At 43.8% G+C, this 13,670-nt stretch overlaps 1 protein-coding gene across 1 annotated transcript in view; it reads right to left on the reverse strand.

The window, feature by feature from the left end:
- adam12b (ADAM metallopeptidase domain 12b) overlaps window positions 1–13,670 on the reverse strand; it is an 86,782-nt gene that overhangs the window by 12,030 nt on the left and 61,082 nt on the right. Inside the window, exons 12-17 of the mRNA XM_030071091.1 lie at window positions 10,137–10,314; window positions 4,683–4,772; window positions 3,672–3,867; window positions 3,272–3,380; window positions 2,593–2,791; window positions 832–909 (exon numbers count right to left, since the gene is read on the reverse strand). Coding sequence (XP_029926951.1) covers window positions 832–909; window positions 2,593–2,791; window positions 3,272–3,380; window positions 3,672–3,867; window positions 4,683–4,772; window positions 10,137–10,314 — 850 coding nt within the window. The remainder of the gene's footprint in view (window positions 1–831; window positions 910–2,592; window positions 2,792–3,271; window positions 3,381–3,671; window positions 3,868–4,682; window positions 4,773–10,136; window positions 10,315–13,670) is intronic.

A 13,670-nucleotide genomic window follows, 5' to 3' on the forward strand; every position in this document is an offset into this window, starting at 1 on the left:
GTGACTGGCCATATTTCACTGATCCAATCAACTGACTCATGCTGCCGCAGTTGTTAATCTATTACTGTGCATAACACCTTTTTTTCTCATTACAGGGAAATTTGGCTCGGGGGGGTTTGATCAGTTACAAGAAAACAACACAATCTTCAATCTAACAATAAAACTAAAAACAATTCCAGGACCTTAGCTTTGATTTCTCATGGCATATCATCTCGGTGATGGGTGCCGTAATCGATGCTGAAGATCAGAGGCTATTGTAAGCAAATCTGCCCCCCAGCGAGCGCTTCATTCGCAGAGCCAAACAACAAAGTAAATAAAACATAAAAGCTCCCTCCGTTGAATTATTGATAAAAAAAAATGCTAAGAGAAAGGTGAACATTTTTTGGCAAAAGGTGTTTGCTTTTATTCTGCTACAGCACTACTGCAATTATGGTCTATACCCTGAGGTGCTGTAGGTATAGTCTCTTACATCTATACTGAAAAGATGATGGACGGCACTTTACATAGGACATAAATGATGCTGTTAAATGGGATTGATTTAACCTCAGTGGGGCAATGAAGATTGATTGTACAGAACGGGAGCAGCTGCCGTACCTTACAGGCTGTGCTGTAAGTACACAGCGGCTCGGAGCGGCAGCGCCAAGAGCTACCGGGAATCTACTGTATGTAATTAGAGGGCAGCTCATCTTAATTTAGTTCGGCTGGACAAAACTGCTAAATAGTTAAATACAGAGGTCTCCTATGCCTCACAGCCCTGTTACACTGCTACACAAGCTACAGTGAACAATAATTAGCACAAAACATTCAGCCATTAGGTACTTCTGCACTCACCCCACGTCCGCTGCACTTTGCAGAGCACTCATGCACGCCAAACACACTGACGTTCTGGCACTGGCGATTCAGGCACATCTACGAAGAGAAATAAAAACATCATTAGGCTATGTGCTTTTTCAAGGAATACTCCAACGTTTTGGGCAAAACACCCTTTTCGATTATTACTTTACCAGTAATGCTTTCTGGAAATAGCAAGTACTGAGCGGCTGAGATCAATACATAAACTTAAAGACTAAAGCAAGAGTTACAGATGTAAGTACGGTTCTGTGAGTTCTGGCTGACCAGCAGAGGCACGTGTGTGCGCAGGTAGAGTGGTTATACCAAACAAGTCATGTGTGACCTGGGATGACAAAGGATTGCAAGGCCCTCTCCTTTATATGAGCTCCCGTCAATGCATGCTCATGATAAAGAGAGGATCTTGAGTCATATTTTATTAGAAATGCAGCTTTGTTAATACTATGAGCTATAAAATGGCCTGAGATTTCCACGCAGTTTAGTGTGATGTTCTCTTCACAGGAGAGAGAACAGACTATATGAGGGATAAATGGAGTGTGTGGCAGGGAAATATTGTTTCACTCTCAAAGTTGCACAAATCCAGATTCTCTATGCTGAAAACTTGAACCGCCATGCCATTTTATTAACACGTGCTTGTCCATATCCCAGTTGTTTATGTTCCAGAAAAATAGACTATGCTATCACTTGGAACGTACAAGTTAAGCAGATGCCAGGCTTGCCGAAAGCACATATTTTATATGCACCAGCACGCTCCCTTTGACCTAAATGGCAAAATGCAGTAAAAGCAATCTTGAGCTTTCACTCTAGTTAAACATCTTGCCAAAATCTTCCTGTCATCCACAATTGTAGTTGCATCCATAACTTTGGGCAGTTTTATTCTTCCTGACTGCCAGGGGCTCTGCTGGGCAGCTACAAGGTAATAAGGAATCAAACTTCTACCTCACTGAGAAAAGGCTGAAAGCCCTTGTAAAAAATCACCGCTGCCACGGCATGGGAAACAGTGACGCTCACATTGTCGAACTGGCAAAAGGCGCGGGGTGACACCCAGTGCATATGTGACTTTGCGACACACCCCTCAGTGCAGCCCAGCATGTAAAGACATACTTAGCAGAATGGCATTTCAAGTAGGGCATTGCTGGATCCTTGGACCTGTGTGCCTCTATAGTACAAACAGCTCACAGTCACAACTTTCTCTCTGCCCTTCAGAGCAAACAAAAACAACATCAGATTGTGGAAAAGCCGACTTCTACCTTTATTTAGCAAATCTGTGCTTACACTGGGAAAAGCCGTTCCCATCTGCTTTGCATTGCCAGTGTAGTGGGCGACATGCCTCCGACTTAATGACCTGATTAGTGTGGAAGATAATTTTTTGAGAAGAGAGATTTTTTTTTTTTCAGGAGAAGAAAAGGATGGAGTTGGGCAGTTGCAGCCTCTGGAGAGTGAAAAATATAGTAGCTGCAATCTGTGGTTACAAGGCTATAGGCAACAAGTTGGCAGCTAATTTAAAAGCTGTAGGGAGAGAACTGTTTTGATCTGACGTGTCATTGTGAACTACCTGAAGATAGAGGGAATGACAGAGGATTATAAAAGGGAGGTGTTGCTGTCCAGTGTCATCCTAGGTCACATTTGACTCCACTTGCACATGAGTGAGACAACCATCTTAAACACTGTGTTGCTGAGGAAGAAGCAAAGAGAGCCTTGCATTGTGTCTCTTTCTAACCCAGTGATATACTGAGCTCTTACCATGCCTTCTCCACACTTAGTCCCAGCCAGAACCAGTCCAGGGTCTGGCATGTCATCACCCAGGTAGACATGCGTGCCCCGACACAGAATGCGCCCCCCTTCCTGGAGAGGGATGTTGGTTTCGATGGAAACTGCATTTGTTCCAATCACAGGCCGGTTGGCACCGCCCTGGCACTGAATTTTACCACACTTTGCATCCCTGTGCACAAAACACACAAACACACACATCAAAATAAATACCAAAATATTCAATTAACCAAGCCTAAAACATAAAAGCCTGTCAATCTGCAAGAGAGAGAAAAATATGCAACTGTAGACAAAGATGAAAGACAAGTGAAAGAGAGCTAATGACTGCTCTGCTCTCTGGTACTCAGGTCATTAAAGCAATTACATCAATTAACATGGAGCTTGATTACAGAATTCACCCAAAGGGTGATGATCTTAGAACAATTAGAACAAAAAGAATAGCATGAAATGATTCATGAATGCTTAAGACAGTAATTAGCTATCTTTCCCAAATTACATTTTTCACCCCTGTAAATTTTTGTTCTAAGATCACAAGCCAGATTCTGCAAGGTAATGATGACTACTAATGACACCGCTTCAGCTTGACAGTTCTGTTTGTCACACTCATTTTTATTTCTGTACTTCTCGTATCAGTGCAGCTGCACAGCCTTACCTTGCTTCGCATTTAGCAAAGGAACCTTTGGAATCCTTCCCACAGTTCCCGTAAGGATCTCCTGCTGAGTTAACCCTCTCAAAGCAGATCCCAGGGGCTGGCTTGGCTCCTGCATACAGAGAGAGGGAGAGAGAGGGAGAGAGGGGGAGAGAGGGAGAGAGGGGGAGAAAGAGAGGGAGAGGGAGAGGGAGAGAGGGGGAGAAAGAGAGAGAGAGAGAGAGAGAGAGAGAGAGAGAGACAGAGAGAGAGATAGATGATGGGGTGGTAGGTGGGAGGGGTGAAGGACGTTAAAGACAAATAAGACAAATGTTAACATTGCCAAAATAAGTGCAGGATGATTCCCTTATAAAAGTGAAGCCAATTCATGCAGTCCATCCCATTAAGGAGCCATTCAATTAACCTGATCCCCACAGGGTGATGCATTGCTGCTCGTGGGTCTGGCAGATGCCGTTGTAGCAGTAGCCTTCGACGTTGTGGCAGGCATGCCCATCATGCAGATAAACATTGGCGGGGCAGTGAGGGCTGGCACCGGTACAGAACTCTGGCAGGTCACAGGAGTTACTGGACTCTCGACACGGGGTACCAGCCGGTTTGAGCTGAAAAGACACACACACACACACCCAAACACACACACAGACACATGAACAAATACAGGCAAAAACATCTTACCTACAGCATGAAGTGTTGGCTTATGTGAAACATTGCACATTAATGCCTCACACTGTGGAGTCATTTTGTGAGAAAGGTAGGAAAGACTTAATTTTCCTCAGAGTCAAAGTCTGTGTGAAAACACGATTAAAAACATGATGAGCAGCTTCAAAGAATTTAATCATCTTTGAAATGGAATTCTTGAGAAATGTTTTAGAAAAGAATTTTCATGTCATCACTATTCAATACAGGCAGAAGCAAACTTTATGCAAACCCTTCTTCAGAACCTGCCCTCAATAGAGGCCTGTCTACAGAATTAAACTGTAAAAAGCTGGACTGATATGACCTGTGATATCAATTTATATACAAAGAGAAAACTCCTCAGTCTCTAATTAATGGATGAATCAAAATTAACAATGTTTCAGAATGGTTTGGCTCCCACAGCAGAGTGGTAATTAAGTCTTACAAGTTCTCGAAAACAAAATGTTTCCATCTCTGCAGAGTGAAGGGTTGTGCAACGTCTGTCGGTAAACAGAGAGAATCTGATTTTCACACTTTCTTACCTGAGGGGAAATGCAGGAGGGATGAAGGAAGGAGGGATGCAGAGTGAAAGAGGGAAAGAGTGGAGAGCAGTGTTTGTGTGTAAGCGGTTGGGATCGGGTAGAGGCAACAGTAAAATAACAAAACAAAACAAACAAAAAAAAAAACTGGTTGAAGATTGAGAAGGAAAGAGGAAACCTGAAACAGACACAGCCCTTCTTACCCTGCAGTCTTCACAGCACTGTCCGTGGGCGCACACAGCCTCTCCCTTCAGGGTACATGTGGTGGCATTGCAGCAAGGGTTCATGCATTCCTGAGAAACACCAACACAGATAGCATGTGGACCTGATCAGCGCTCTGGAGATGCACTCTCAGCTGTTGGGCTGCGGTCCGGTCAGATCAAACGTTCTGGGTCAGGAAAACACACTTCCTGTCTGAGGATTCCCCTCTGACCTGGAGACCCCAGAGTTCAACCCTCTTAACCCTTTAAGCTTTGAGAGACACAATAACACAGAGCCAGCGGGGGAGCAGTGCTCGCTTTCAGCTGACACAAATAGATGCATCAGCCTGAGGCTCTGGGCTCATATGTTCCGGATTTGGGAATTCTGCGATGACCTTTGGACGTGCATAAAGAGCAGCGTGCTTGGTGGGATGCTCCATGTGAGGTCAAAGAAGCAGGAGAGCCTCACTGAACGCAGGAGATAGAAATCAGCTGCAGCAGTTGAGAGGTTTGATGCTAATGATGCACGGTTGTGCTCGGTTTGAGAGGTCCCCGGCTGCAGATCTGATACTGATAAAAGATACGGGGGAGGATGTGGCAGAGATGACTGCTAGGGTGCAGGGGGACAGGACCTGAAGAGGGATTTGAAAGCCCTTAAGTGGGTGAAGATTGCACCCACTTCGACACAATGACAAGACCAGCTGGCCGTGGGCAGAAAAGCACAAGATGCGAGGCGACAGATAAGCAGAAGTAGTAGGGGGGTATAGCGTTGCGAAAAACTTCAGGGAGATGCTACAATGTTTATCTTTCATTAGACGCCAGGCTGCATCAACTCTGTTTGCCAAATAGTGTCACGGAAAACGAGGAAAACAACTCCCTCTTTCATTTATCTCATATCGTTATCATATATTTATCCTGCTGATGGTGCTTAATGACAAGATGAAGTGTTGAGAGCTGAGTATTGAAGGCAGCTGGCTTTGACTTCACCGCTGGCCGCCTAACGCTCGGTTGATGTGTGTTTTTTATGAGTCTGGCTCTTTACTTCTTCACCCTGACGTCAGCCTATTGTTTAGAGAGGAGATGATGGAGAGGTTGCTTCCATCCTGCTGTCCAAGTGGGCCTGCGGAGCAAACACGCAAGCCCTCTGCGCTGAGGGCTGAGTTGCACAGATGGAGGCAGCCAATGGAAATAATGCTGAAGGGGTGTCTGTAACTCCCAGGCATTTAATGAGAGACAAGTACAATTAAATTCAAGCTGAAATTATTTTTTAAGGTACAGGTATATTTATAATTTTCATCTGTCAAGTTCTAGTCATTGATAGAAAACTGGTGCATTCCACACTTTATCTTCACAAAGAGAAGAGGTTTGTGTTGCTTTGTGTATAGCGGAGGTGGAAAAAGACCTAAAATCTTTGACTTGGGTAAAAGTAGCAATGCCATAATGGAAACTTACTTGTAATTAAAAATTATGGTTAAATAGAAGTTTAGAGGTAAGCACTGAATTCCCAGTCTTTGGGAGCAGATTGGTACAATTTATTGGTGTTATTTTGGCAGAGAATAGTTCCCAACAAAACTCTTTCCCCCCCATGGGCGGTGGATTATGTTTTTGTGGAAAAGCTGAGTTTTTTACAAGTAATTTTTTGATGATTTGAGCTCCACAAATGAATACCGATCCTATCACAATGCTTTAGGGTTTGGGGTGTGGAGACAGGAATTATGCTGACAAATTGGAAATCTCACCAAATTGCACTTAACCTATCTGGATGGACATTCTGCACAGGGAGAAAGTGGATAAATATCTTCTTTTGTATCTTGGGTAAACTGTAACTGTTCCGTTTGCTGTTGGCTACTTTCAACTCTAATTTTACATTTTGCATGCAAAAGCTTATTCTGCAAAGTAACTACAGCCAACAGAAGAATGTAACGCAGAAAAACATACAATATTTCTCGCTAAAATGTAATGCAGGTAAAACATAAAGTCTTACTAAATGGAAATTCTTGAGGAAAATGCCAGTATCTCAAAACTGCACCAAAGTAAAATACTTAAATAAATATACTTACTTTCCACTAGGGCTGAATGATATGGTTAAAATAAAATAAAAAAAAAAAAACACATTGCGATTAATTTTACAGAAGCTGCAATATACGGTATGAATCACAATTTTAGTAGGAATGATGACTTTGCATTATAATTTTTAGATTCAATTAAAAAGCTATCAAAATAATGGTGGAGATTTTTGCTGGTGTCTATACCAAACAATATTTTCTTACATCTGGAAAATCCAATTTGTAAACCAGGGCATCTGTGTAGTATCGTAATACTCATACATATCACTTACATTTTACTTCAGTATTACACTTGGCCATGTTGTGAATTTGATAATATCTTGATTAGTTGTTCAGCTGTTGTGCTTTCCACCTCTGTTTAGATGGTGCTAGAATTCTCATGTCCACTTTCCGATGGCATCATTTCCTTTGGCCCATTTCAGCAACACTAAGAGCCCAGAAGTGGTACTTTTCCTCTTCCTCAACAGGTGCGAGCAGATCAGATCCGACGGGGCGAGGCGAGTGTTGTGTCACATGCGCCGGTTGAGAGTACGTGTGGTAAGCTGTCAAAACTTAACCCTCCTATTCTGTTCATTTTGGGCTAACACTCATGAGGTTCCCGGTCACATGTGACCGGGAACATTGTATTTGATTATAAATCCACTATGATACATATTATCACCTAATGTTGTGTTAGATCTTTTTATCAACTTCTGCTCTTGTGAAAATGACAAGTTTTGAACTTCTATTTGCTATGTATGTGCTGTAGGCCTAATTTATCTGAGATCATACCATTCGTTTTTTAGGGAAAAAAACATTATATAGATATTATTTTGACTATAACAAATACTCAGATGAAACATATTGTAGTATTTATCACAGAGTACTTCATTTCAATGTTTTCCAAGGACACTGTTTTGAAAACATTTCAATTTTCTAAATAGTGGCAAAAAAATAGCATCTTTTGTGTTCCCGTCAGCATTGACCAGTATGATTTAGCTAGTCATCCTCATGACATTTTCACATGGAAGCTGACCGTTCCTCTCAGGTGGGGATGAGGTCCAGGAAAAATGACCATTTTTGGACCGAAAGGTGACCACAACTTCAGCTGGGTCTTCTTCCTGACACCTGACACCTGTCAGGTGTGAGGTGACAGGTGTCAGGTGACAGGTGTTGGCAGTTCCCGTGGAAGGTTCCCGTGAGGGTTGCCATGGAAGCCAAAAAGGGGCAAAGTTGTGTGTGTCTGTGTCCCTGTGTGTGTGTGTGTGTGTGTGTGTGTGTTTGTGTGTGTGTGTGCCTGCTCAAAGACACCTACATGTTGGGGTGTGGGAAAGAAGTCTGAGAGATACTTTCCCGTGGGGGTTGCCATGGAAGCCAGAAAGGGGTATACGGTGTGTGTGTGTGTGTGTGTGTGTGTGTGTGTGTGTGTGTGTGTGTGTGTGTGTGTGTGTGTGTGTGTGTGCCTGCTCAAAGACACCTACATGTTGGGGTGTGGGAAAGAAGTCTGAGAGATACTTTCCTGTGGGGGTTGCCATGGAAGCCAGAAAGGGGTATACGGTGTGTGTGTGTGTGTGTGTGTGTGTGTGTGTGTGTGCCTGCTCAAAGACACCTACATGTTGGGGTGTGGGAAAGAAGTCTGAGAGATACTTTCCCGTGGGGGTTGCCATGGAAGCCAGAAAGGGATATAAGGTGTGTGTGTGTGTGTGTGTGTGTGTGTGTGTGTGTGTGTGTGTGTGTGCCTGCTCAAAGACACCTACATGTTGGGGTGTGGGAAAGAAGTCTGAGAGATACTTTCCCGTGGGGGTTGCCATGGAAGCCAGAAAGGGGTATAAGGTGTGTGTGTGTGTGTGTGTGTGTGTGTGTGTGTGTGTGTGTGTGTTCACACACATCTGTGTCTGCTCAAAGACACCTGCATGTTGGGGTGTGGTAAAGGAGTGTGGTAATGTGTTTAACTCTATTTTATACACTAATTGTAGTCTTACCCATTCATTTCTAATGACCGGTCATTTGTGACCGGGAACACGATGGGTGTATGCAAGTTAAATAAAACATTCAAAAATTAATAAAAATTCTCCAAATTTATTTTATGTGTTCAGATGCCATGTGTGAACAAAGTCATGAAACCTCATGACAAACAGATGAAATTAACTGCATTTTTTGGAGAGAAAACTTGTACACCGGTCAGATTTGACCGCGAACACGACAGGAGGGTTAAAAGAGAAATCTGAGCGGTGTATTCTCTGTCAAACCTCCATGAACAAGAGGCACAGCTGCCTTGGCTGTGAGAGAGAGTTACCTGCTCACCAGATGTGATTCTCATTTCAGTTCCCGAGGCACCCTGTGTGTAAGTATGAGGCAGGTGTGTGTGTGTGTGTGTGTGTGTGCGTGCATGTGTGTACATGTATAAATGCATCTCTCAGAGTGCCCGGCTTAGATGGCACAGCCAAAGCAAGCTCATTGTCAGCCTCGCCCTGATTACACGTTTGTTTGTTTCATTTGTCACACATTTGGATGGTGGGTTTGATTAATGGGCCCGCGAGAAGGAAATGACATCACTGTGTCAGCCTGTTAAGCACATGTGGGAGGCTGGGAGACGAAGCGATGTAAATAAAGCGCTCGTGTTGGGGTCCTCGGGTGGTTTGCAAGGCTTTTGAGACTTTTTTTTCAGCGCTTTTAAGTCTTGAACAACGTCAGAGTGAAGAGAAGTTTGTTGTGGTTTGCTTTTGGGGGGTTTGAGTGAGTTGCTGAGACTTTCTGTGGTTGTGGATGATTGCTTACAGAACGTTTACCATTGTTTACTTTGGACAATGAGGTTTTTAAGTGATTTATTTTGTCTCAGTGACACACGATACATTCAAATCAGTTCATCTGGTTTCACGTTGCGTCTCATTATTTTACGCATTTGTTGTTTTGGGTGTTTTTGCATGATTCATGTTCCAGATTATAAACAGCCACATATCGAGTCTTGCCTTGCCTTGTTACATTACAGACTGATGTGAGGGGTGCAGGTTGGTTATGAGAGCAGGCCGACTTCATGGGAAAATCTTAAGGGAATGAACCTGGCATGGCAACGTTTTTGAACCACGTCAGTTACAATTCACTGAGCTGAACAGCAGAATAATGAATATCATTCACTTCCTGTAGCTTTCATTTTAAGTCTTCATTAAATATTTGGAGATTTATTCATCATACTACGGCCCTCACATGAATTAACTGGACTGACTCATGGCTTCAGATTGGTTTTATCATGGATTTTTTTCCGCCTTTATTTAATCAGGTAAAGACAAGTGACAACACTTGATATTTTAATGCCCTGCTTCACATTCACATAATCAGAGGCACACACTGAGACACAGCCACAATTTTTCACTTGTGGATTTAAGTGCCTTAAGTGCCTTGATCTGCAGCTTACCTCCGGCTCCCCACAGTCACACTCCTCTCCCTCCTCCACGTAGCCATTGCCACACTTCTGGCCGCCGTAGAGCACCTTGACCTCAGGCATGTTGTACAGACACATGCCCACGCCTTTCTCCAGACTGGCAGCGAGGTCCTTTTTGCTGCATGTGCTGAACACTGTTGGGAATGGGTACCTGACGAAACGAAAGAAAGAACAAGTTGAACGTAAGCAAGAGTTATAAACATAACGAGATTACGTGAACAGACACCTGACAGGGTTTAACAGGATTTTTCAGGAATCTGGCTGCCCCAGCCATAACCAGGAAGTATAAAAATCCTACTTCATCTGTGCTTTTACTGTTCAGAGTCCAAAGTGACCTCTAGACACGTGGGTTTAGCCGTGCTGCCAGCCTGCTGAAACTCACGGACAGAAGGCACACAGCCCTGACTGGCAAACCATCGGGCTTTTGTTCAACTCGCTCATTCACGGGGCCTATACACACACATTTAACGGTCTACTGACATCAGATGAGCTCCACTTCGACAGATTTTCAATCTACCACAATGCACAAATAAACCATCAAATTACCACTATTTCAGAAACATTTTCTCTGACACCCATACAAAGCTAGATTTGAGGGAGCACAGCCTGGGTAATGTGAGACGATTTAAACAGCTGGGTGGAGGGAGCAGCTGGGGTATGCTGCGCTGTGTGTTGTGTGCATATGTGTGTGTGTGTGTGTATGAGCCCTTGGTGAAATAGCGAGCCTGAAACCAAATAATTTCTACGGCATTAATTTCACTCCCTGGGATTGCTTACCTGAAGTGCTGAGTAATGTCTAATTTAGTGAGGAAAGAAATTGGATTTTGTATTGAAAATGAGAAACGTTATGACTCTAAAGATGAAACTGTCTGATGTGCCAATAACAGCTGTGAAGCCTGGGGGACTTCTCTTTGCTGCTAGAGCGAGTTTCTGTGGGTCTATAAACCATGGACCAGAAATAAAGAGATGAGAGAGAGAGAGAGAGAGAAAGAGAGAGAGGTGGGGGGACCGAGTACAAAACAAAAACTACAAGAATAAGCTGGAGAGGGAAACAGACAGAAAACGTGAAGTGAATGGAGAGGACCCATTTTAGAGACTGACTTGTACAGACAGAGCTGGAGACAGAGTAACAGAGCTGTAATGTTATCAGGGGACAGAGAAGGAGGTGAGGAAGTGCAATCTTGAAGCACAGACAAATGGCAGGACAGCTTGCAACTTCACCTCCTCTCCGGCCAGTGTCCTGTCCTGACCTCTCCGACCAGGCTGACTAAACTGGCAGCGCGGCACAGGAGGCCACAGGACATCCTAACATGATGTATGACGGCACTAGGACCACGCATGACCCCTGCGCTAAATGCCAGCAAACTGAAATACCACAGGATTGACACAGGAAAGCTGGCGTTGGAGTAAAGAACGGGTGTCTCTCAGGTCACACAGTCATGGTGAGCTTCAAAAAGAGAGTGTCTCAAAAAGGGGCCATCAGCGGACGATACAAGGTTGGCAGGGAGGGGAAGCAAACATGGCACAGGGGAGGAGACAGCTGGCCCAGAAAGCCTGAAAAGCCTCACTTTCAGACACATGTCACACACTTTCTTACGCGGCAACAGACTGAGCGGGGTCTTCAGATGTGACACGGTGTGGAGATTGTCTGCTAAAGCTCGTGGCTTCGCACGGCAGATTTGTGAAAATTCAACATTGCACAGAATATGATTGTGTAGCTTGGCATCAGACAGAGGAGGGAGGATGTGTGATGCTTTGCCTCCGCCTGAGGGGGTTTGGCTGCCGTAACTGCATGGATATTTCACTATTGTTAGTTGACTCTAGTGAAGCTCCTCCTATGGGGGCTGGAGATAACGGAAGAGGCAATCACTGGAGAAAACAAAAAATCTGTGTTCTCCACAGAACACAGAGAAAAACACCCTGTTCTAACAACCACCCAGGGGTGAAACCACAGCGTCCACTTCACTCACTCACATCTTTGAGAGTGCTGGCTGCTTTTTGTCTGTCGCTGGCCGTTCATGGAGCCAACCTACCTGCCCCTGTCTGCCCTTGTCTGCTCCCTTAATCCACTTGTTGGAGCCTGTTTACCACACACACATGCACACATACACACACAAACAGATAAACACAAACACCACCAGAGAAGAAGAAGAAGAAGAAGAGCTTTGCTGTGCAGTGTGTGGGGACCCAAGCCCCAAATCAAGAGTAGACAGGCTATACAGATCAAACCACAGCACACAGCACTCGGAGCCCCTTGTAAATAGCATGGCCTGCCACTGATAACAGAACAGAGGTATGCTGGGGGATGTGCATGAGGGGACAGAGAGCACGGGGAGCGGGCTGGAGAGGCAAAAACACACGGAGAGAGAAAGTCAGAGAAAAAGAACCGCAGAATTTGTTCTCAATTTATCTGGCTTGAATGGGAAAGTGGGGATGGCCTTCAGTTGCAGATGTTTTCAGTAAAAACTAAAAAGCTTGTTAAGTATTAGTAAGATCCACTGCTAAAATGTATGATGTGCTTTTGATGAGTAGTTCTTGATAAAAAAAAAGCTTTTGTAGTCGTTTGATTGCAATACTAAAAGCCATACTTATGGTATCTAATAGGAGGAGAGTGTATAAGTGCACACCCCTGACTAGTTTATGCTGTGCAACAGTAGTTGAGCATGGATTTTTGTGCGTCTTCTTCAGTTTAAACCCTGTTATATCTCTAGCGCTCCTATTAATCTCATGTACAATGAGTAAAATAAGAAATCAGCATACTAATAGATACCAGAGACATCAAAAGGAAACAAGTTGTTGAGTCAAAAAAGCTCAAATGAACTGATTTCAGCTGCACATTTCTGCTAACTAATTGTCTCTCTGAATTGTCTCTGAATAGTATTTGGAGCTTTTTTGACAATTTTACACAAACAAACAAGAGGCATCCTGCCATTTAATTGCTTGAGTGTTTTAAGGGATCTTTGAAAGAGAGGACATTATCGGGGTCCGCGTTGGATGCCAAGAAATCATTTAAGAATGTTTAATGGATGCCTGGTGTTTGCTTATGGACAAGGCCATGATAATTGAGCTGCGCTGCCGATTTGCAGAGCCAAATCACACAGCTGATATCCTTCCAGGTAAAATGTCCCCTATCCACAGTGGGCCAGACAGGGCGCTGTGGAACTACATCAGTCCTCCATCACCCGCTGCCTGCTGTAGCTGAGCACATATTGTACACCAGACATATACTGGCCAGGTGCTGATGGGCCAGATGCAAAATCAAGGAAAGAATCCATTACATTGCTTTCCAAATGTCACTGGTGCCATCTACTATATGCGTGTGACCACCAGGGGTGATGTATATAAACAGGAAAAGACAATCTTTCATCATTATTCAGTCCATATGAATACAGATGTGGCCATAACAAGTGCAATTGGACAGCAGATAGAAGGCAGTTATTATTAATCATGTTTGATACATAAAAAAGACTTTTATATGCAAAACTGATTTTTCAGTGACTTGTATGC

This window comes from Myripristis murdjan, chromosome 15 (assembly GCF_902150065.1).
Source record: "Myripristis murdjan chromosome 15, fMyrMur1.1, whole genome shotgun sequence".
Classification (NCBI taxonomy): Eukaryota; Metazoa; Chordata; class Actinopteri; order Holocentriformes; family Holocentridae; genus Myripristis; species Myripristis murdjan.